This window comes from Carcharodon carcharias, chromosome 8 (genome assembly GCF_017639515.1).
Source record: "Carcharodon carcharias isolate sCarCar2 chromosome 8, sCarCar2.pri, whole genome shotgun sequence".
Lineage (NCBI taxonomy): Eukaryota > Metazoa > Chordata > Chondrichthyes > Lamniformes > Lamnidae > Carcharodon > Carcharodon carcharias.
In genome coordinates, this window is record NC_054474.1 from 127,693,124 (window position 1) to 127,716,126 (window position 23,003).

At 42.6% G+C, this 23,003-nt stretch overlaps 1 protein-coding gene across 11 annotated transcripts in view; it reads left to right on the plus strand.

Annotated features, from left to right (window-relative positions):
- abca2 (ATP-binding cassette, sub-family A (ABC1), member 2) overlaps window positions 1-23,003 on the plus strand; it is a 592,304-nt gene that overhangs the window by 315,293 nt on the left and 254,008 nt on the right. For 10 of the 11 annotated variants that reach the window (XR_005943747.1, XM_041193236.1, XM_041193243.1 and 7 more), the window contains 3 exons: window positions 2,758-2,976; window positions 6,390-6,706; window positions 17,066-17,225. Coding sequence is in view for 10 of the 11 variants with exons in the window: in XM_041193236.1 (XP_041049170.1) it covers window positions 2,758-2,976; window positions 6,390-6,706; window positions 17,066-17,225 (696 nt within the window). In the remaining variant the exon portion in view is untranslated. The remainder of the gene's footprint in view (window positions 1-2,757; window positions 2,977-6,389; window positions 6,707-17,065; window positions 17,226-23,003) is intronic. The other variant, XM_041193242.1, reaches the window with a different exon arrangement.

Consider the following 23,003-nt stretch of genomic DNA (forward strand, 5'->3'; position numbering starts at 1 on the left):
TGGATGATTTATGTTCATATATATTTTGCCACCCAGAGACAATGAACGTCAATAGTCATGTCATTAAAAAGAAGTTCCGTCAAAATTTCTGAACCTTTGAGCAGCCCAGATATTGTGTTTTGCATAACATGTTTGGAGCGTTTATCTTTGTTATCTGATAAAGATTGGGTTTAAGAGAAACAGCGTAATGTAATCAGTGCGCTTTTGCACATAAGTCAGCTTTATGTTTTTGAGGTCATCTATTTTAATGTTTGAACCGAAAGCCTCCCAGTCAGTAGTAACCTATATAAATCTTTAGCCTTGCATAATATTTCTGAGTTCCCTTTATTAATAATAGCTGTTACAACATCAAGCAGATTCTGTGATGAGAAAGTGGGGACAGAAAACTGATGAAACGAGAGCAGGAAACTCTATTCAGCTCTGCATCCATCTTCCCCACTCACTATTCGAAGGCCATTGGACATGACAGGGTAGCCAACAAAGCCGCCTCCCTCTTTCAGGTATCTTATCAGCGACTACCTCCTGATGGCCGGCCATTCAGTTGGATTAAATAGCCAAGTGGTTGTGGTACTGGGCTTGTAACCCCAAGATCAAGAGTTCAAATCTCACAATGGCAAACTATAAAACAATGTAACTTCATCTGAATAGGAACAGATGGAAACGTGTTTGTACTCGAAAGAGTTACATAATCTTGCATTGATTTGCTCATCTTCAAAGGGGTTTTTGTGGTGTTGCAGTAGTCTGGAAAGAGTTAAAAAGAATGACTTGCATTTAGACAGCACCTTTCCTTTCATGATCTTAGGATGCCCCAAAACACTTTACAGTTAATGAAGTATTTTCTGAAGTGTAGTCATTACTGTGCTGTTGCTAATTTACTGACAGAGAGCAGTGTGATAATGACCATATAATCTCTTCATAGGTGTTGTTTGAAGGATAAATATTGGCCAGGATGCTAGGGAAATACTGTTCTTCAAAATAGTGCCATGAAATTTTTTGCATTCACCTGAGAGGGCAGGCGGGACTTTGGTTAATGTCTCATCAGAATAACAGCGTTTCCAACAGCATAGCACTCCTTCAGTACTACACTGGAGTATCAGCCCTGATTCTGTGCTCAAGTCTCTGAAGTGTGGCTTGAACCAATTTCTTTACATTGCGAATTATGAGCTGGAATGCACTGGCTGCAAAAGTGTTGGAAGCAGATTCATTAGAAACCGTCAAAGGGGAATTGAATAAATACTTGAAAAGGAGGAATTTGCAGGGTTTGGGGGAAAGAGCAGAGGACTTGGACCAATTAGATAGTTCTTTCGTAGAGTTGGTGTAGATATGGTGGGCTGAATGACCGTTTGCATTGGTCTTTGATTCTGTGCGTCCCACTCACATTTAGTAGTGTATCTACCAGCCATCCATTTTTAACAAATAGAACATTTTACTAATGCCAGGCATGAAGTTTCAGCAGAGAATATGTGACCTCTAATTTCAGAATGAGAGCATTTCTGTCTGTAACAATCCTGCTATATATCATTTCTAAACATAAGTATCACTGATACACGAGCAAGATTGGCTATTTTGTGGGAAAACATTGCTGATGACTTGCCAAATTGAGTATTGTTAATGCAACAACCCCAGCTCACCCAGTCTCACTGAATTGATCCTGATTAGTATGGAGCTAAGTGACACCTCCAGTGGTGTCAGTTTCGCCCTCGGGGCCCTTTTTAAAAATTCAAAGGAACTCAGATCCATTCAGATCCACACACTTCATTTCAAAGCATTTCTGCCAGTCCTTGAATTTAAATTTTGACATCAGTGACAAAGCCAATCTGAAGGAGTTGCTGTTGATGTTGAGAGAAGCTGCATTTTATTCATATGGATGCAGATCTAATCACCTATTAGATTATTGCTATGGAGCTGCTTCAACTGGAAAGGATTGTGCTATACGTATCCATCAGCTCTATGCTCTCCGTCCTGCATTTCCTCCCAATCCGGCAGCTCCAAGATTTTAAAGTTCTCATCCTTGTTTTCAATCCTTCCATGGCCTCAACCCTCTTTGTTCAGTGACATTACCACTATGCCACCATCTCCTCTGATCTCCACGCTTCTCCAACTCTGACCTCTTGCTTGTCCCTGATTTTCATCACTCCACCATTGGTAGCTGTGCTTTCAGCTGGCTAGACCCTAAGCTCTGGAGATCCCTCCGTGAACAGCTTCATAAACTCTGCCTCTCCCTTCCCACCAAGATGTCCCATAAAAGGTACCCTTTTGATCACTTATCCTGATATCTCTTAATGTGGCTTAATGTCAAATTGTGTCTGAGGGTGCCCCTGTGAAGTGCCTTATTATGTTAAAGGAACTATCTAAATGAAAGTTGTTATTGTAATTTCTTCATAAATTACCTGGAGCTTGGAGTCACAAACATATTTGCTCCATATCATCTGCAAATTTAATTAATGAAGATGGTAGACTGGAATATAAGACTTAGGAGCAGAAGTAGGTCAGTTGACCCCTGCCATTCGATAAGATCATTGCTGACCTGGATATGGTCCCAAATCTACTTCCTGTTTGCTCACATTTTTTCATCCATCGACCAAGGTGCTGTGGCTCCCATTAATATTGGGTAAAGATGTATTTTCATGAATTTGCACAACTTGACAAATCAAATGTATTGTGACTTGGTTTGCTCCTCACCTTATGTAGCGAGTTGGTGCATTATTTCTGTTCTTTTCCCCCACAGCTGATGAAACTTTTGGTTCTGCTTTCTAGAATATTTTGTTCATGCCCAAAGTATTGGAATACCTGACATGTAATGATGAACAGGATGACTTGCAGAAGATCCTAGTGATCCCTGCCTCCCAGAAGGCTTGGCTAAATGGTTACCGGGCAGCTATTTGTAACACCACCACCAAAGTGCGGAAGGAGCATTTTCAGGAACTCGCCAATAAACTTAAAAGCCAAGTGGACATCCAAAAAATTGCGGACAAGGTAAGTCAAATTTAGATCTGGTCTTTGGAAAAATTTTAAACTTTATCTCTTCTTTTTTGAATCTTCCTGCTCATTCTAATGTCCTGTCATTTCCCACTGGAACAGAGGTTCCACCTTGACACGTGCCTTATGTTGCTCGATGTTGCTCGAGCACTGTAGGACGTGCTGAATAGAGGGAAGCCTGTCCTCTGAAAGTGAGAAGGGAATTGGTGTTGAAAATCTCAGCAGGATGCCTTGCTGCATCTGCTAATACAACTGCTGCAACATAGAAGTATTGGTTATTAAAGAATGCATTCACCTATGCTTCTCTTTTTTTTGGAAAGACTCCTGTTGAATTGTTTAATAAAATAGATGAAGCTTACAGAGGCATAGCATGATTTGTTAGAATAAATGAGTGTCAGGCAATTGAAGAATACCATGTTGTTGAGAACATTCAATTAAAGGGGACATGACATAGAATCACAGAGTTTTAATGGCACAGGAGGTAGCCATCGTGTCTGCACCGGTTCTCCAAATGTGCATTATGATCTAGTGCCATTGTCTTGCCTTTTCCCCGTACCCTTGCACATTTTAAAATTCAGATTATCATCTAATGCTCTCTTGAATGCTCCAGTTGAACCTGTCTCCACCACACTTACCGGCAGTGCATTCCAAACCTGAACCACTCATTGCGTGAAAAAGTTTTTTCTCACCTCACATTTGCTTCTTTTGCAAATCGCTTTAAATCTGTGCCCTCTTCAACACTGATTTGATTCCTTGTATGTTCATGAAGTGGGTTTGTAGGCATAATCATTTGGCAGTCATTGCCCCTTTTTATATAATAGTAATAGACCCAAGTAGGTAAAACAAGTTAAATATTTGAGTGACCAGATCCAAGGAGATCAGTGAGGAAATGAGGAGTGGACTTCACCTCTTGGGCCTTTATTGGTTAATCACTTTAATGTCGTAAGTGGTTCCTTTAAAGGACTGATACACTTCACGTTATTTTTCTTTCCGATTTGCCTCTCCTAGCTTGATTAGAGCTGGATGGTATTTTAGTGCATGCTGGTGCCATCAGTCATGCCTTTATAGGTCACATGTCCCTTTTAATCATTCCACTTTACCTTGAATTAAAGAGAGAGTATAAAACATAACCATCTTATAAAACATTGCACTTGTAACATCAATCTTGGCAAAAAGACATACATTTACAAATTCTCACGTCTCAAATGTATACCCTAGAATTTAAAGTGCTAATTTCACACAAAAGGTTGCAGAAGACTTATAGTCTGATGTGCTGGAGACTTTAACCCTGAAGTTCTATACAGTGTGTTGTACTGCTTTTGCACCAATGAAGGCTAAGTTGCAGCCAAGAGTCCAACATGTAAAATCTCACTAGCGCAAACCTTGTCCCACCACCCCTTTGGAGAAGCAAGTGTATGCTGAAAAGAGAGACATGTTGCCAAAGCTTTTTGTCTTGCACACATCAGGACAAACACAAGAATACCACAATGCAAACTATCACAGTTTATACTGCAGGAGAAAAGGATGCTGATTACTTGGCAACTCATCTCTGATTTGCTAAGGCATTGCCATAGAGAAAGCAAAAGGAACATGTTCAAACCTTGCACCTCTTTTGAATTACCCGAGAGCTTGGGGAGCTTATAGTTTGAAATTTGGCATTCTTCTGTTACCCTGATGAGTGCAAATCAAAAAGCTTTGGCAACATGTCTCTGTTTATAGAAGTATGTGTGTTGATGCTCTGTCACCTGGTGATCTGAGTACTTACGACTCAAAACAAACTTGGCTCCCCTGTATTTTCTGAAAAATTCACGTGGAGAATTCTGTGCATGGGAGAAATTATGAGGAAATTTCAAGGGATTCAGATAATGTAATGAATAGCAAGAGTGAAGTTGAAGTGTTTCTTGTCAACTGAACTCAGAAATTAGATTAGCTTCCCAATGAATCAATTCCACCCTGCCTCTGACTCAACCTCCTTACGATTTTGCTTACAATGCGGAAAACAAAATGAAATTTGGTCTTTAACATTGTAGACTGCTCTCTATTGACAGTCAGGGCAAGGACACCATATTGAGTTGATGTGTGGATAGTGTTGTCACTGAAACCTTAGGTTTGCAATGCAGTCATTGCAAAATTTCTGTAACTGAATCAAATTCAATAACTAATATTGCTCTGTGTGTTATTTGCTTGTGAATTGCATGTTCACACATTAGAGTATGTAAATGACAATTCCGTAATGTTTGCTGGGCCATCGTCCATTTCATAGCAAACAAGAGAGCAAGGTGACAGCTAAATAAAACCACAAAGGCAGTCGGAGATGAATTCCAGATGCACGGGTTCTTCAGTTGTTTTGATCCTGTGTGTCAAACAAGTAAAATTATTGTTCCATTTATTGGCACCCAGACACACTTGATATGCTTACAACTTAACTTGGTCATCTATTCTTCTGCGCATTATTGACTGCAGCAGCCCTTGTGGTTATTCATCATGCACAACATGTTGCAAAAGCTGGTCTAGAAATCAGAACTATCAATAACTGCTTTCAAGTGCCTTAAATTATTCTCATAATGAGGAGTTCATTCAAATAGCCATAGAATGCCCCAACCCACTTGCTTAATAACATGGCCTCAAGAAATAGTGGATAAAGCGTGGTGCGATCAGTTTGTATTTTAGCACTCCATTTCCCCACTGAGATCTTTCCCCCTACGACAGCACTTCTTTGCTGGTCTATTTTGATGTTTTTGAGCTTTCTGTTGCTATTGGATGTTGTGGAGAGGCCTGTCTGCAGACTTCACACAAGATACATAAGTAAGCAAGGAAAACTGTGAATAGCTAAATATCTAGCTGAGTTGAATTATGGATTAGACACTATATTGATTGTTTATAATGCTTTTTAAACTTTTGTCCAATTTTAAATGCAAACCTGAGACTAAAATACAACCATACTTATCCCATTGAAGGACACCTTTTGGAGAGATAAATTGGAATCAGTATTTTTCATATGATTAGTGGTCTGAAAGAAGAAATGTTGCCTGGATTTGCAAGATTTCAATTTCTGTTACTGTACTCTGGAAGTGCACGTGGTTAACAGTAGATTGCTCATAATTCAATGAAGTCCTAAGTAGTAACTTATCCTGTGGCATTTTAGTAAGCATCTGACATTAGGGAGTTTGTTTTAAAAAATACATTTAAATATGCAGAAATGGAACAGAATTGGCCATCTAACCTGGAATATCAAATCTGAAATATTAATTTACATTGACACTTAGCATCACCTTGTGGCTGATCCTTGTGTTATGTCATACACTGTGAATAACTACCATACTTGTTATAATCGTTATACTGGTTATAATCTACCATGCTGGTTATAATCTACTGCACTGTAGTGTAATTCTTTCCTTTCCTGTGTGCAGCTCAAGTTGAATGAGGTGAACAGCACAGCCATTCAGCATCACCTTCGGGCCTTACTTGAAGACCTCATTGAGGTGGAAAAAATTCTGAAAGATGTAGATGCCTTATCAGGACTTGCCAGGCTGCTCCCAAAGGGGGCCTGTGCTGGCAAAAGCCCACAAACTGCTGCCAATAATACCAGCTGGAATGGTAACTTTACAGCCGCCAATGCCACTTCTGAGGAGGGAGAGGAGCCTGAGACGGAAAACCCTCACACTCAGTTTTCAGCCTTTGTCCAGCTCTGGGCTGGTCTTCAACCAATCCTCTGTGGGAATAACAGGTAAAACTACAAGAAGACATAAGAAAAACTTTCATAACCAATTTTTGACATTCTCAATTTCTAGTTCATTCATGGGCCAAATGGTCTTTCACTAAGCATCCATCTCTCCCGAGTTGCCTTCAATTCATCTTATCGCAGGGACATTGTTGATTAATTTGCATGTCAGCATTGACCTTAACCACCACATCCCCCCCATTTCCCTTTGTACATTTGGTACTACAGACACATTCTATCCTGTGTTCTGACATGAAATAAAGTCCATTATTTAAATTATTGTATTTTGTAAAACAATTGTTTTTCTGAGACATTATCAACGCATATTAGAAAAAATGTTTTCAGTTGTGGGAGGATAGAAATTTAAGTTACTGTTTCTGTGTTTCCCTCCTAACCCATTTGAACTCTTTTGGCATGAACCTTCATTGATGAGGAGACAGATTGGAAACTCCTTTCTGACAGTGGCACTCGAGAATGGACTGCTAGGAGGTAATTCTCCTAGGTAATTCTCCCTCTGTACAGAAATCTGTGGCCTCTGTTTGCCGCCTGCACAGTAGAGTTTTTGTTAGATCAGTAAATTCCAACACAGAAAGTTGGTGAACCAAGCCCACTTCCTCCTACTTGGTGCACAGTGTGTTTGGGTCCGACCTCACTATGCCACACCTATATTCCTCCCCTTGGGAAAGCATCCCAACCCCACTCCATCCTCCCCTCCAGCCCTTCCCATGTAGAGTGCTTTTATTATTTTTATGGATTATGGGGGACAATTTTCACTGGGTGCATTAGGTGCTAAAGAGTCTCTGAGATGACCAGGATGGGATCTTACGCTGCAATGCCAGTTTAACTTGCATTTATTGCAAGACACAATTTTGATAAAGGAGTTAAAATGTCTACTAGGAATGGCCATCCAGGGGTCTCAGTTGGAGATGCTGTGCAGTACTCGTCTGAGAAGGTGTCGGGATTGTCATTCCATGCAAGCTACAATGGTTGCATTGGAAGCCATGAACTCAGTCATCAGATGCTGCATGATGTTGGGCTCCACAGGTCACAGGATAGAATTGACTAGTGCTGGAACAGATGGGTTCCATGCTTTGCATCAAGCCACAGGCCAAGTGGAGGCAAACTCTGTCATCGCCTCTAGCCATGGCCTGTAAGCTCTCAGGCTGGATGTCCATTGCAGCAAGCATTTGATTTTTCAGATCCCTCAACCTTCTTCTGAAGTTTGGCTCTGTGAGGTCCTCATCTGCAGCAAAATTAGGATATGACCATTCCTCCAGAAAGGTAGCACCCAGGTATCCCTTTCACCCCTGAGGTTATTGCCCACTAGTGCCTTGTGCATCTCAATATGAGAAACCCTATTTTACCACAGCCTCTGAATCACACATGGTGCCATTCTCTGAGTTGGCATGTGACAACAGAAGCCATTGGCGCTGTGCATTCTTCTTCATTCTTCCTCATTTTCCTCCTGCTCTTCCATTGGTGCACGAGGTGGCTGCTGCCCATCTTGTGAGTTGGAACTTGCTCCTGGGAGCCTGCAATAATTCCACTCCAAGTCACACACCATCTTGACTTGGACTATATCACCGTTCCTTCACTGTCGCTATGTCAAAACCTTGGAACTCCCTCCCGAAGATCACATGGACTGCAGCAGTTCAAGAAGGTGGCTTATCACCACTAGCTCAAGGGAAATTAGGGATAAGGAGTAAATGCTGGCCTAGCCTGCGATATACCAAGGATGAGGGGAAAAAATTCACGCTACAAATGTTAAGGACACAACGCATGTGGTTACTGTAGGAGGATGTGTGATGACACCACATGGAGCATGGGAAACAGAGCAGCATTGGGTTATTAGAGATGAGGAATAGTTGTGCATCTGTAAGGAAGCTGCTGTGACTACACACCTCGAGGTGAGATGCGCCCCCTGCTCTGCCTCTGGCCACCTTCTGTTACCATCCTGACAAACACTTCCTCCTCAAGGGAAGGGATGTCATGCAGGCCTCCCCTTCTCGGGTCCTGCTGCTGCCGTTATGTGCTATTTTTTTCTAGAAGAGAAGCAGTGGCAATAGCGCTTGTGTATTGATGGATGTGTTTGTATGTGTGATGCCTCACTTGATTGAAGAGCTATGAGACATGTCTGAAATGTAAGTGGTATCTATGAAGGATGCAGGGCATGGATGTTGGTGTGTGAATGCCAGTGTATAGTTAGATGGTGGATGAAGTGTGTTGAGGTTTGAATATTTTGGTGCAGTTAGCTGCTTGTGATATGGATTCTTACCTTGACTACCTGCATCAAGTCATTTCATCTTTTGTGGCATGGGAACCATAATCATACTACTTTTGCCTGACGGGAAAAGCTTGCAATAAGATGTCTAGTTTTGCTATTCATTTGATGGCATCCTGAGATGGGGGAGAAGATGGAGAAATGAGGTGCCTCCTGCAACAGATCTCAGTGGGAAGGTTGATGTGATACATTCCATAGTCTGAGATTCATTGCCACAATCACACTTCAGTTTGTCCCTCATCTTGCGCATTTGGAGCAGGCAATCGCATTGCCCAGGCACAGAGTGAACCCTTGAAACTCCATTTGTGGAGGAGGTATGATGTCTTTGCATGGATCCTGTTGAGTGTAGACCACTGTTTTCGAGGGAAGTTAAACCCTGGAGGCTCGATTGCTGTTGGGTCAGTGATGAGATGTTGGGGCCGAGGCTTCTGGCTGTGACTTTCAAAGCAATCTTCTTCTACATTAGCCACCTCCTCCCTGCGAGTAGAGGATATCCCTGCTGCTCTCTGCTTCTTCCGGTAGGACCTCCTGCGCCACATCGGGGAACCCGGGTGCCCTGTCTCCTGCCGTTGAGACATTGTTGCACATTGACTGCTCTTTCAGCTAGTGCTCGCCACACCCTCAGTGGAAGTGGATAAAAATGGCCTATCCAGGCGCAATGTTCAAAATCCAGCTGCCTGAAAAGCAGATATTTTTGAGATTTCAGGAGATCCTGGCACCGCTTGTGGAACAGAGTAAGCGCTGGAATGAAGGGCCCATTCCTGGGATGATCTCAGAGGACAGAATCAGCAAGAGTTGTATACACACAATACCTATGTCTATTGCAGCACTTTAAGATCTATCTCCCCCTGCCCAAGCTTCCCTGTTCTCTGGACAGGAAGCTGCATGTTCCACTGTCAGTATAGCATTGGGGTTCTCTCCGTACTTCCGATTGCAGCATTCCCTGGCTGTTTTCAGAGGAGAGGATCAGAAACCAGTCATTTCTCCCTGTCCCCATGAAGCCTATGTGAAAGAGTTGGTTGGTAATCTGTATATTTTTGATTTTCCAGGGAGCTGATTTTTGCTCCGTTATAAATTGCTGAACGGAGTCTTATTATTTAGGATAGACCCAATGTCCAAAATCCAGGAAAGTCTGAAATCTGGCATGGTCTTTGTCCCAAGGGTGCCACATTTTGGACATTATGGTCTATATATACAGTTCCAGGAAAATTGTCTTTAATAGGCACTTGAGTGTAAAAGCTGCAGTTTTTGGTTACTGAAACCACATTCAAACCATGAAAATCATCATTTAGCTTGAAAATTGCATGTTAACTCTGGACTTTCAAACACCTGTTTCTTATTAGTACAGCACCCATTTAGTGCCTGATTTCACCTTTTGGTCAAACTATGTTCCCAAGTCAGCTGCAATGTGCGTTAGTTGCTTTCTAGGCTCATTAATCACTGGACTTTGACGTGGCATTGCTTATCCTTCAGTCTCATTGCCATGCCAACCTAAATCAAGAAACTTGAAAATGTAAGTTTTTTATACCTTTTAATAGAGGGACTAAAATATTTGCCTTTGTGGTCTTTGTTAATGTTTCATCAGCCCACCTAATAGGCTGAGCCTTGTTGAGGTATTGAGGATCTCGCCTTCCTGCTGGTAAGAGGTGGTAAGAGATCCACACTGCCTCTTTTCCATAAGTCAGACAACGGTGAGACCAGTGTCAAGTCTTTCCCTGGAATTAAGACTCCGGGGGTGGAGGCCTCACCTACCAAGAACTGACAGCCAATCAGATGCTGGCAGCTCTTGTCCTCAGCAGTGCCACAGGGGAGGCGGTTGCAGGTAAAGTCCCCACTGGAGCCCTAGGATTGCGGAACAACCCAGGCCACAGGTAAGTAATATGGGAGGAAGGTGGGGTTTCACAGGGTATGGGTCGTGGGGAGAGAGGTGCAAGGGGAATCAGCAGCAAGGGCAGGGGGATGGTTCTGAGCAGGCCCCGACCACCCCCCCCTCCGCAACCGACTTCCCAATGTCAAGTCCCTCAATCAAGCACTTGAGTACCTTTCATTGAGAGACTCCCCCAACCCTGGAGGTGTTAAACTGGCCACACAGTTTTACCTGTAGTGCCTGGTACATGGTGACAGGCCCACCTGCAGTTGGTTTAATACCAGCAGTGGCAGGATGAGGCCCTTAAGTGGTCATGAATTTGCCACTTAAGGGTCTCAATTAGCGGCAGGAAGGTCGACCATGGGCCTTCCTGCCCAGAACTTAATTCTGCCAGTGGTGGGAAGGTGGCAGTGTTCAGATACACTACCTTCCCACCTAACTACATACCCCTCCCACCTCCAAGATTGCCACCAGTGAAAGCAGAAGATTCTGCTCACTGTCTCTGATAGTTTTCACTTGCTTGCAATTTATTGAAATTCTTGATGTGATGTATAATTATACAATCAGCTGTAGCTATCTTCTGGGCTACAGCGATGCCTCACTCCCCTATATCTACTTTGCAGTAACAGGCCCAGAAGTGTAAAAGTAAAAATCTCTTGTAATCTGGGCTGGGTTTCCATGTCTTCCACACATCTACTCCTTCAGTCACTCCTAAGGCTGACATGAGGGGAGGAAAGGTCTGGTTCCAATAATAAGTTGCTTTATCCTACAATAGATAAAATATACAAATGAGAGAGTCTGGTGGGAATTGCTTAACAAATGGTACAAATTTGTTTTTTTTATTTATTTATGGGATCCAGCCTTTGCTGGCTAGACCAGCATTTATTGCCCATCCCTAATTGCCCTTTAGAATATGGTGGTGAGCTGCCTTCTTGAACTGCTGCAGTCTATGTGGTGTAGGTAAACCCACAGTGCTGTTAGGGAGGGAGAATTTTGACCCAGTGACAGTGAAGGAAGAGCGATATATTTTCAAGTCACGATGGTGAGTGGCTTGGAGGGGAACTTCCACATGGTGTTCCTGTGCATCTGCTGCCCTTGTCCTTCTAGATGGTAGCGGTTGTAGATTTGGAAGGTGCTGTTGTTATGATCCCCAGCTGAAGTTACCACTGGACAAGCCTGATCCCAGTTTGGAACCCAGCTTGATCGATCCAAATTTTTATTTGTTTGTTTAGATATGTAGAGAGTGGCTACTGAACAGAGTCACAGGAGTCAGCTAATGAACTTTTAACAAAGGCATAAAAGATTTATTAAGTAAGAACAGATGAACAATATTACAATACTCCTTCGCCCACAACTATACCTTTACAGATATATACAGATTTATAAGGATAACACAAGTTACAAAAGCTATCTTATACTCTAGTGTTCACAGTAAGTACAGTCCATGTAAACCTATGGCACCCTGTGGTCAGACACACCACACTTTGAAACCAAATGACAGATGCCACCCCAGACGGATGCTATGAATCTCTCCTCAACTTCCCCCAGACGCTTGTCACACTGTGAGCCAACCAGTCTCACTGAACTCCGTCTTTCACATGAGGGTTCCAGTCTCCAGTCTCCACTCTCCCAGAACTCGCTTTGGAATCTCCCCCCACCGATGCTTTCTCTCAGGTGCCTTCTGCAAGGGTTCACCTCCAGGGTTTCGGACTCTTCTTTTGATGTTCCTCTCCTTTGGGTCACTGCATGCATTTAAGCTGTCTTCCACACATTCTCTCTCACCAACTCAGCTGTCAACAGTACAGCACTGATTCATAGGCCCCTAGCAAAGAGTTACAGACCTTCAGCCGTCTCTTTGGACCTTCTGTCCTCTTGCAAGCTGTTCTCACTTTAAAGCTGCTTTCTGCAGCTTTTGTCTCTTTAAATCTGAAGCTTGGAGCCTTTCTTTCTGCCCCTTACTCTTAACTTAACAGGACCTTTTCCAGGATCCTGTCCTTCCTTTGATGAGAAGGTCTGCTTGGGATTTGTTTCTGTTCCACTCTCCTGGATTTTGGGGTCTTTTCTTTAGCTTGGTAGTGGCTATGTGTCCCTTTTGCTCCAGTCTCTCCTCACAGCTGTCTTCAAAACCAACTGAACAGCTTCCATATCAAACTGATTTTTCTAGTTTATTTTGTGTGTGTCTGTGGAAGGGACCTGCCTCTCTGGACCACTGTTGCCAGGCAACAGTCCAGGTTTTTTTAAATCTTTTTTGTTAATTTAGCTATCACAGTCGTAAAATTCTCATTAGAAATGCAGGCACCTTTTAAACTGAAACTAAAACTCAATTTGACCTTTCTTAATGCACAGACACAGAAATACAAATCAAACTTAAACTTTAAAGCTAAAACTCATTCCTCATACCCACAAATACAAATATAACTTACTTAAACCATCTCTATTTCCTAACACTTGTAAGGAGTCTTGGGAGTTCCTGCAGTGCATCTTGTAGATGGTGTACACTGCTGCCACTGTGTGTCAGTGGTAGAGAGAGTGAAAACTTGTGGATGGGGTGCCAATCAGGTGGGCTGCTTTGTACTGGATGGTGTCAAGCTTCTTGAATGTTGTTGGAGCTGCACTCAATCAGGCAAGTGGAGAATATTCCATCACATTCCTGGCTAGTGCCCCATAGATGGACAGGTTTATGGGAGTCAGGAGGTGAGTTACTCGCTGCAGGATTACCAGCCTCTGACCTGCTCATATAGCCACAATATTTATATGGCCAGTCCAATTCAGATCCTAGTCAATGATAACCGCCAAGATATTGATAGTGAGGGATTCAGTGATGGTAATGCCATTGAATGTCAAGGAGCAAAGGTTAGATTCTCTCTTGTTGGAAATGGTAATTGCCTGGCACTTGTGTGGTGCGAATATTACTTGCCACTTGTCAGCAAAAGCCTGGATATTGTTCAGGCCTTGCTGCATTTGGACATGATCTGCTTCCGTATCTGAAGCGTCACAAATTGTGCTGAACATTGTGCAATCATCAGTGCCATTCTCAGTCAAATGCTATCTTTATGTCAAGGGCAGTCGCTCTCACCTCACCTCTGGAGTTCAGCTCCTTTGGACCTAATTTTTAATGAGGTCAGGAGCTGAGTGATCCTGGAGGAACCCAAACTGGGCATCAGTGAACAGTTTATTGCTAAGCAAGTGCCAATTGATGGCACTGTTGATGACATCACTTTATTGGCGATTGAGAATAGGCTGATGGGGTGGTAATTGGCTGGGTTGGATTTGCCCTGCTTTTTGTGTACAGGACATACCTGGGCAATTTTCCACATAGCCGGGTAGATGCCAGTGTTGTAGCTGTACTGGAAGAGCTTGATTAGGGGTGCAGTAAGTTCTGGAGCACAAGCCTTCAGTACTATTCCTGGAATATTGTCAGGATGCATAGCCTTTGCAGTATCCAGTACCTTCAGCCATTTCTTGATATCACGCGGGGTACATTGAGTCGAATTGACTGAAAACTGGCATCTGTGATGCTGGCGACCTCCGGAGGAGGCCGAGATGGATCATCCATTCAGCACTTCTGGCTGAAGATTGTTGCAAATGCTTCAGGCTTATATTTTGCACTGATGTGCTGGGTTCCCCCATCATTGAGGATGGGGATATTTGTGGAGCCTCCTCCTCCAATGAATTGTTTAACCGCCATTTATGACTGAATGTGGCAGGGCTGCAGAGTTTAGATCTGATCCATTGGTCATGGAATCACTTAGTTCTGTCTATCACTTGCTGCTTATGCTGTTTGGCACGCAAGTAGTCCTGTGTTGTAGCTTCACATGTTGACACCTTATTTTCAGGTATGCCTGGTGCTGTTCCTAGCATGCCCTCCTGCACTCTTCGTTGAAGTAGGGTTGATCCCTGGGCTTGGTGGTAATGATATGAGTGGGGGATATGCATGAGATTATAGGCTGTGGTTGAATACAGTTCTGCTGCTGCTGATTGCCCACAGTGCCTTTATTGAACTTTGTAATGCTGTGCCTGGAAGTGTGGTGGAGGCAGGTTCAATTGAGGCATTCGAGAGAGCATTGGATGATTATTTAAATAGAAACAATATGCAGGGGTATGGGGTAAAGGCAGGAGATTGGCATTAAGTTAAAATGCTCTTAGAGTCGGTGCAGACACGATGGGCCGAATGGCCTCCTCCTACACAATAACAATTCTGTGATTCTGGTAGTACCACATAACACGATGGAGGATACCCTCCATGGGAAGACAGGACTTTGTCTCCACAAGGACTGTGCGGTGGCCATTTCTACCGATACTGTTGTGGACAGACGCATCTGTGGCATGGAGATTTGTGAGGATGAGGTCAAGTATGTTTGTCCCTCTTGTTAGTTCCTTACCACCTGTCACAGACCTAGTCTAGCAGCTATGTCCATTAGGACTCAGCTAGCTTGGTCAATAGTGGTGCTACTGAGCCACTCTTGGTGAAGGACATTGAAGTCCCCCACCCAGAGTACATTTTGCACCCTTTCCACCCTCAGTGCTTCCTCCAAGTGGTGTTCAACATGGAGGAGCACTGATTCATCAGCTGTCGGAGGCGGTTGGGGGTGGGGGGGGAAGGGGAGATGGGGCAGAGGGGTGGTGGTATGAGGTAATCAGTAGGAGGTTTCCTTGCCCATGTTTCATCTGATATCGTGAGACTTCAGGGGGTCCGGAGTCAATGTCGAGGACTCCCAGGGCAACTCCCTCCTGACTGTATACCACTGTGCTTCCACTTCTGCTGGTGGGACAAGACATACTCAGGGATGGTGATGGTGGGACTGGGTCATTATCTGTAAGGTATGATTCCGTGAGTATGACTATGTCAGGCTGATGGTTGGCTAGTCTGTTGGACCGCTCTCTCAATTTTGGCACTAGCTCCTAGATGTTAGCAAGGAGGCCTTTGCAGGGTCGACATGGTTGCATTTGCTATTGTTGTTTCCGGTGCCTAACTTGATGCCAATGGTCTATCTGGTTCCATTCCTTATAGTCTTCTTCATAGTGGTTGGATACAACTGAATAGCTTGCTAGGCCAGTTCAGAGGACATTTAAGACTCAGCCACATTACTGTTTGGAGTCACATGTAGGCTAGGCCAGGTAAGGATGGCAGATTTCCTTCCTTAAAGGGCATTAGTAAACTAGATAGTTTTCTACAACAATCGCCAATGGTTTCATGGCCATCATTAGACTTTTAATTGCAGATTTTTATTGAATTCAATTTCCACCATCTGCCATGGTGGGATTCGAACCCAGGTCCCCAGAGCATTACCCTGGGTCTCCGGGTTTTTAGTCCAGCATCAATACCACTATGTCACTGCTTCCCCCCAAAATAACGGACACACGAGCATGTAACTCATTTCAGTAGGTTGTCTTGCTCAGCTTATGAGAGTGGTCTCTCTGCATCCTGTCCTACTACCTAGGATAGATGTGCATTCTGCTGCTGCTTGAGTGATGTTTATGGTGTCTGTGTTGTCATTTTTAAAAGCCTTCCTCACAGATCAATAGAGATCAAAAGGGTTTGTCAACAGCAGAGTGTTTTTCTGGATAATCAGATATGGCTAATGAATAGCCTTATTGATTTGTGTCCAGGCGAAACAACTTTCCATCTTACATATTAAATACAATTAATCAGCCAATGGATTCATGACCACTGGGGGCACTGACTTGAGAATTTAACCCCTCTCAGGCAAACTTTTTCTGAAAGCACTTTAAGACTTATGCCTAAGGTCTTAACATGGAAAAATGGCAAAAGATTCCCAACCATCTGACACATTCTTTGCTGTATTTCTTAACAATAGAAAAAAAATCACTTGTAATTATCCAAAATGTACTTGGAATATTTTTTTCTAAAGTGTGTTATCATTTCTTTTATCCTAGTTTGAACCTGTGGACTTTGATCTATGATCAATGAAACTTGCTCATTCTAAGACCGAAGTGTATATCTGTTTGTTCTCTATTGGACAACTATTGTCCTGAAGTTGTTTTCAATGGCCTCCAGATTATAAACAAAAACATTTTGTTTCAACTAGTGGCTGTAAAATAAATCTGAATTTTGTCAGAATTTTTCCAAGAACTCTTTACTGGAGTAAGTACTCCAGAATTAATTTTCATTATTGTTATTAGTAATGTGTTGCTGCTTTCCTCCTCAGGACAGATGCACACCAATTTACTTTTTTTTCTCTCTTCTTTGGTCTAGAACGATAGAACCGGAGGCCTTGAAACAGGGAAACATGAGCTCACTTGGCTTCACCAGCAAGGAGCAACGCAACCTCGGACTACTGGTGCACCTCATGACCACTAATCCCAAAATTCTTTATTCACCAGTTGGCACGGAAGTGGACAAAGTCATAGAAAAGGTAAGAGCTCAGCAAAGCCACCAACTATAACTTCAGGAAACCTAAACCCCCACATCTTCTGCTTATTCTAAGTTCTCTCAGTTGGCAAAAAGAAAGGTCCAGACTGTGTACTTAGCCATAACAGGCGTGCTGTGCTCCCAGAGTGTCATTCACAAATAATTGTACTTTGAAACACCACAGCCGTAGAATCTTACAGCACAGAGTGAGGCCATTCAAACCAATGTGACTGTGCTGGCTCTTTGGAAGAGCTGTTCAGTTAGTCCCACTGCCCTGCTCTTTCCCCATGACCCTGTTCTGTTTTCTATTTAAAGTAGGCTGTGTTTGCTGTCAACGCTGTGCATGCGCAGTTGTACTGTTTTACCCATGACATCATTGCGAGTGACGGAGTATAAACAGCCTCATATTAGCACAACACCAAATAAACAGGTACATGTTTTATCAGACTAAAATCTCAGCATTGTGTTGTCGTTTCCTGATACAAATGCCCCGTAGAATTAACTGGCCTTGATAGCACATGGGAAAAAAAACACAACTCTTAACCTGCGCCCATTAACCTTCAGTCCCAGAAGAGCGCAGAGCCAATGATTACTTTGAAATCAATGAACCATTTAACAAAATTGCTTGAACATTACAAGTGTCTGGTGTGTGAAATGAAAGAGGAAAGTTGACATTTTAAAGATTGCAAGGGTAGAGATCACAGTCAGGTTTTTGCTGGGACTGTGTCCTGCAAATAACGTAATTGGCTTTCTGCCCATGCGTGGACAAGTGCACATGTGCAGCTGGGTATTGGTGGCCATCTTGCGTTGGCAGGAGACACAGTGTTTAAAGCATAATCCCCTTCTGAAAGTTTCAATTGACTCTGCTTCTATATCCCATTCAGGCATTCATTCCAGCTCATAACAACTCGCTACATATAAATATTTCTCCCCTCTGATTCTTCTGCTAATGATCTGAAATCTGGTATCTGACTTTCCTGCCAGTGGGAACAATCCAACTGCTGTAATCCCTCTGCATAAGTGTCTTGTGGTGAGGCTTGGGACTGAGAGTTTGATGCGAGCTGTGAAAGTTCCTGTGATCTAGATGTGGAGGGGCATATGCATAATTCCAACCCTTTTCTTATTGTTCAACCTGTAGCAGATTTATAATGAAAATTGTGTTTTAAGTTTGCCCTGCGATTATTCAAAATCCAGTATACCTGTAGCATTTTGAAAGTTTAAAATAAAATTTCTTTTGCAAAGCAAAAAACCATACCAGCGCTGATTTGGTTTTGTGTGGTCACATACTGACTAAAAACCTCATGGCAGATGTGTGGCCTACATCTGGGAAGCCCACTGGTGATTTAGATATTTAAGCACCACTAGATTATTGAGTAAAATACCTGCTCAATGCTGACTACTAATTGACCAAAGTTAATAGATGCTTATCACCGAACATATGGTAAGCAGAATTAATAGAATTTTGGAGGATTACCCCTTACTAGCTGCTGATCTTTGCAGTGATAATGATTCTGATGATCAGATTGTTGCTTTGCCTGTACTGAGAAAAGAAAAATGGGAAGCGTGCTTGAAAAAGCTAATGGTGAAATTTAGAGAGGTCTGGAAGTTTTAATAGACTCGTCACTCAATATGTCCAGTGTTAGGGACAAATATCGTAGAATCAGTTAAGAAATAATTGGAGCTCGCAAAGAGGCAATGGCTTTAGAATCTTCCTGGAAGATTGACCTTAGATTCATGTGAGTTCAAGTCCCACCCCTGAGATAAGAGTATGTAATCTAGGCTGATATTCCAGAACCACACTGTCAGGGGTGCAGTCATTGGAAGAGACTTAAACCAAGGCCCTCTCAGATGCATGTAAAAGATCCCATGGCACTATTTCAGACAAGAACGGAGAGGTTTCCTTGGGTCCTGGTCACTATTTATTCCTCAGCCAAGGTTATTATCCTGTTGCTGCTGTGGCACATTGCTGTTCAAAATGGTTGCAGTTTCCTACATTTTAACAATGACTGATCTTCCAAAGTACTTAACTGTCTGTAAAGTACTTTGGGACATCCTAAGATCATGAAAGGTGCTATATAAATTAAGGCTTACCTAGTTCTTTAAGTTGGGCAATTGAACTTCCACACTTAATTGATGCATATATTAAATACTCTCTGTATTTGTGCACTACGATTTGCAGATTTTAAATGCACATACCCAACTGAATTTAACAGCATCCTAGCCAAACTGGATCACTTCAAATTTCTTTGGATTTAGTGCCTGACTCTGCTCAGCCCTTTAAAAGAGGGGGAGGGACTCATGATTGCAATGTTAAACAGGTTATTCTAGGAGATGGAAAACATTGATGGAGCGGGGGGAAATTAATGCAAAGTTAATTTTAAGCAGTAGATGAACAAAATCAGGCAGAAAAATATTCTCCGTTAGTAAGCAAAGGCTGCTGAGTGTAAGATGCTAATCATAGATGGTGACAGCTGTGATATTGATTTAAACATTGTGTGTGGGAAAGACTAACATGCCCTGCAGGCAAAATGAGTGAAATAGACCACTGCTGCATGAAATAAAAATCAATATCACATAGGGCACCAGTTGTTCTGTTCATTTGTAATTATTGAAGAGCAATAACATCAAGTTTGTTTTATTTATACTGTAGAAGCATTATGCTATGCTTGAGAAATACTAAGTAAGGTTTAAGGTTATATTTTTCAAAACACTATATACAAAAGAGCATAAAATAGATTTAATTTTTAAAATTTATGAAGTGCTTATTTAGAGGGACATTTATTACACAGTGAGGTAGAGAGCTATAATTTTACTTTTAAGACCTTTGTTCAAATCTAGCCCAGATGAATGAAATGAAAATCTCCCTGCTTGGTGAATATGATTGTTCTTGGTGGAGTGCCACAGGGATAGTGCTGGGGCCTCAACTATTTACAATTTATATCAATGACTTGGTTTAAGGGACCAAATGTATGGTAGCTAAATTTGCTGATGACACAAAGATAGGTAAGAAAGTAAGTTGTGAAGAGGACATAAGAGTCTACAAAGGAATTTAGATAGGTTAAGTGAATGGGCAAAAATCTGGCCAATGGAGTATAATGTGGGAGGATGCAAACTTGCCCAGTTTGGCAGGTAGATTAGAAAAGCAGTATAACATTTGAATGGTGACAGTCTGCAGAGCTCTATGTAACAGAGGAATCTGAACATCCTGGTACATGGACACCAAATGTTTGTTTGCAGGTGCAGGAAGTGATTAGGAAGGCAAATAAAGTGTTGGTGTTTATTGCAAGGAGAGTCGAATATAAGAGTAAGGAAGCATTGCTGCAGCTGCATAGGGACTCAGTTGCACTGCATCTGGAGTGGTGTGTACAGTTTTGGTCCCCTTTCTTAAGAAAAGAAATAACTGCATTAGAAGTAGTTCAAAGAAGGTTCACTCATCTGATTCCTGAGATGAAGGTGTTATTTTATGAGGAAAGGTTGAACAGTTGGGCCTATACCCATTGGAGTTTAGAAGAATGAGAGGTGATTTTATTGAACCATATAAGGTCCTGAGGGGATTTGATAGGGTGGATGCTGAGACGATGCTTCCCTTTGTGGGGGAGTCTAGAACCAAGGGTCGCAGTTTCAAAATTAAGGGTCCCCATTTAAGGAAGAGATAAAGAGAATATTTTTCTCTCAGAGGGCCATTAGTCTATGAAATTCTCATCCCCAGAAAGCAGTTGAGGCTGGGCCATTGAATATATCAAGGCTAAGTTAGAAAGATTTTTGATTGACAAAGGAATCAAGGATTATGGGGGAGAGAGGTGGGATGGTAGGGGGTGTGGTGGTAGAGCGCAGGCAGGAAAGTGCAGTTGAAGCCACAATCAGATCAGCCATAATCTATTGAACGTCAGACCAGGCTCAAGAGACCAAATGGCCTACTCCTACTCCTACTCCCACACCCATGTTCTTGTGGTGAAAACATTCAACTCAATTATATTTGATGTTAATCTGCAGTAGAAAATTGCAGTATTGTTGAATAGAGGGAAAACAGCCAGGCACATGGTAAGATAGGAGATTGTGTGTGTACCTCCCAATAAACATTCTCCTGGAAGATGACAAAAAGAAGGCCTTGGCCAATTTAGAAAAATATAAGTGAAATTCCTCTCTGAGCCCCAGAGACAATCAAACAAGTTCCAGGAGACTTTGTTGCCTGGGCAACACATGCCTCAGGATCTACCAGCATCTGGATGCAGTTATGCTGGCCATGTCCAATGAATTGGTGGACTTTTTTATAGTCATGCATTTCTTGTATTTTTAATTACCTGTATCTTACCCTGTGCCAATCTCTTCTTTTGTCTGATATTATGAAGATATAACTCTTTGCTTGAGTGCAGTTGCACTCCAGTACCTCACCCTGGTAGCCATTATATGCTTATGACCTTGACACTCGGTATTGACAGACTATGGTACTAAAGGGTGTTCACAGCTGAGTTCAGTCTTGTCCTCGGCTGATGTCCACACAGATGCGTTATCCACAAGTGTCACTGGGCATTGATCATGAATGGAAAATCTTGGCCACTCTTTCTTTCCCAGCCAACAGGCACTGAGGCTACAATACTCTTATTGCTGCCCCAACTAAGGTAATATATCAGAATAGATTGGAGAGCAGCCCTGGTCCTCATTGTTCTGTGCGACAAAGCTGTTTACTGAATAAACTGATTAAGCAATCAAGAGAGCTGCTGAATTATTCTGGAACAGGAGCCTATGAATTACTGAATAATGTCCTGCGTAATGTCTTTCCTGAATTTGCCAGCAGCAATTTTTATTCTGTTTTATTTTTCAGTTAAAACCTCGTGCTTTAACAGAAACTGTCCTTAAATCTCAGTGATATAATTAACACTACAATCAAGAAGGAAATCTCAAATGAAGCAATAATTAGGGGACAGGAGACTGGTTGACCTTTAGGAAAGAGAGAAATTTTATTTGTATGATATTTTTCATGATCTCACATGATCCAAAATGCAGTCACTGCACTGGAGTGTCAGCCTGGATTATGTACTTGAGTCTCAGTTGGGGGGCTTGAAGCCATAGTCTTCTAACTCAAAGGCATCGGGTACCACCAACTAAGCTAATGCCACATTGCTTAGATTCCTCCAGCCCGTCTTGACTTGTGTCTCTCCATCTGAATTGTATAGTCTAGTTTGACCCAATATTGTCATAAAATAGGTTTCTCTTGTGTCTCTTTCCTCACCTATAGCAGATGGCTAAGGGGATAATTATTTGAAGAGGAGAGAGGAAGTAGTGCTTGGAGTTCCTAATTATGACCAGGAATTCAGTACGTTGCCAAGTTGGAACCAGGAGCTGAATGTTTGTTCTGGGTTTGGGATCCTGATGTCAGGTGAATTTTCGAATCCTGATGCAGGTGTCATGATATGTTGGGTCGGCACCTGACGTCCAATGCAATTTTTAAAGAGCAAGCCAATTAGTAGCCAGAGTGCACTGTCATTGACAAGTCAAGGATGAGAAGCGTGCTCCTGTGGATGGAGGATCAATACAGGGCCCTCCAGCAATGACATACTGGCAGCCCCACTGTCTAAGGTGGGAGCTGTCAATGTAGGTGGGAGAGTGAGAATGCGCCTCAAGATGGAAACACCATCTGAAGAGATTTTCAAAATTTTGATCAGTGAAGAAGCCCAGAGCAGCCAGGCCAATCCACTGGATGCTCAGTGGCTGCACCTATGGCCTGGTGCGTGGGGTGGGCCGAGTAAGGGGTGTGGTTTCCTTGGTGGACAGATCGCTGGTG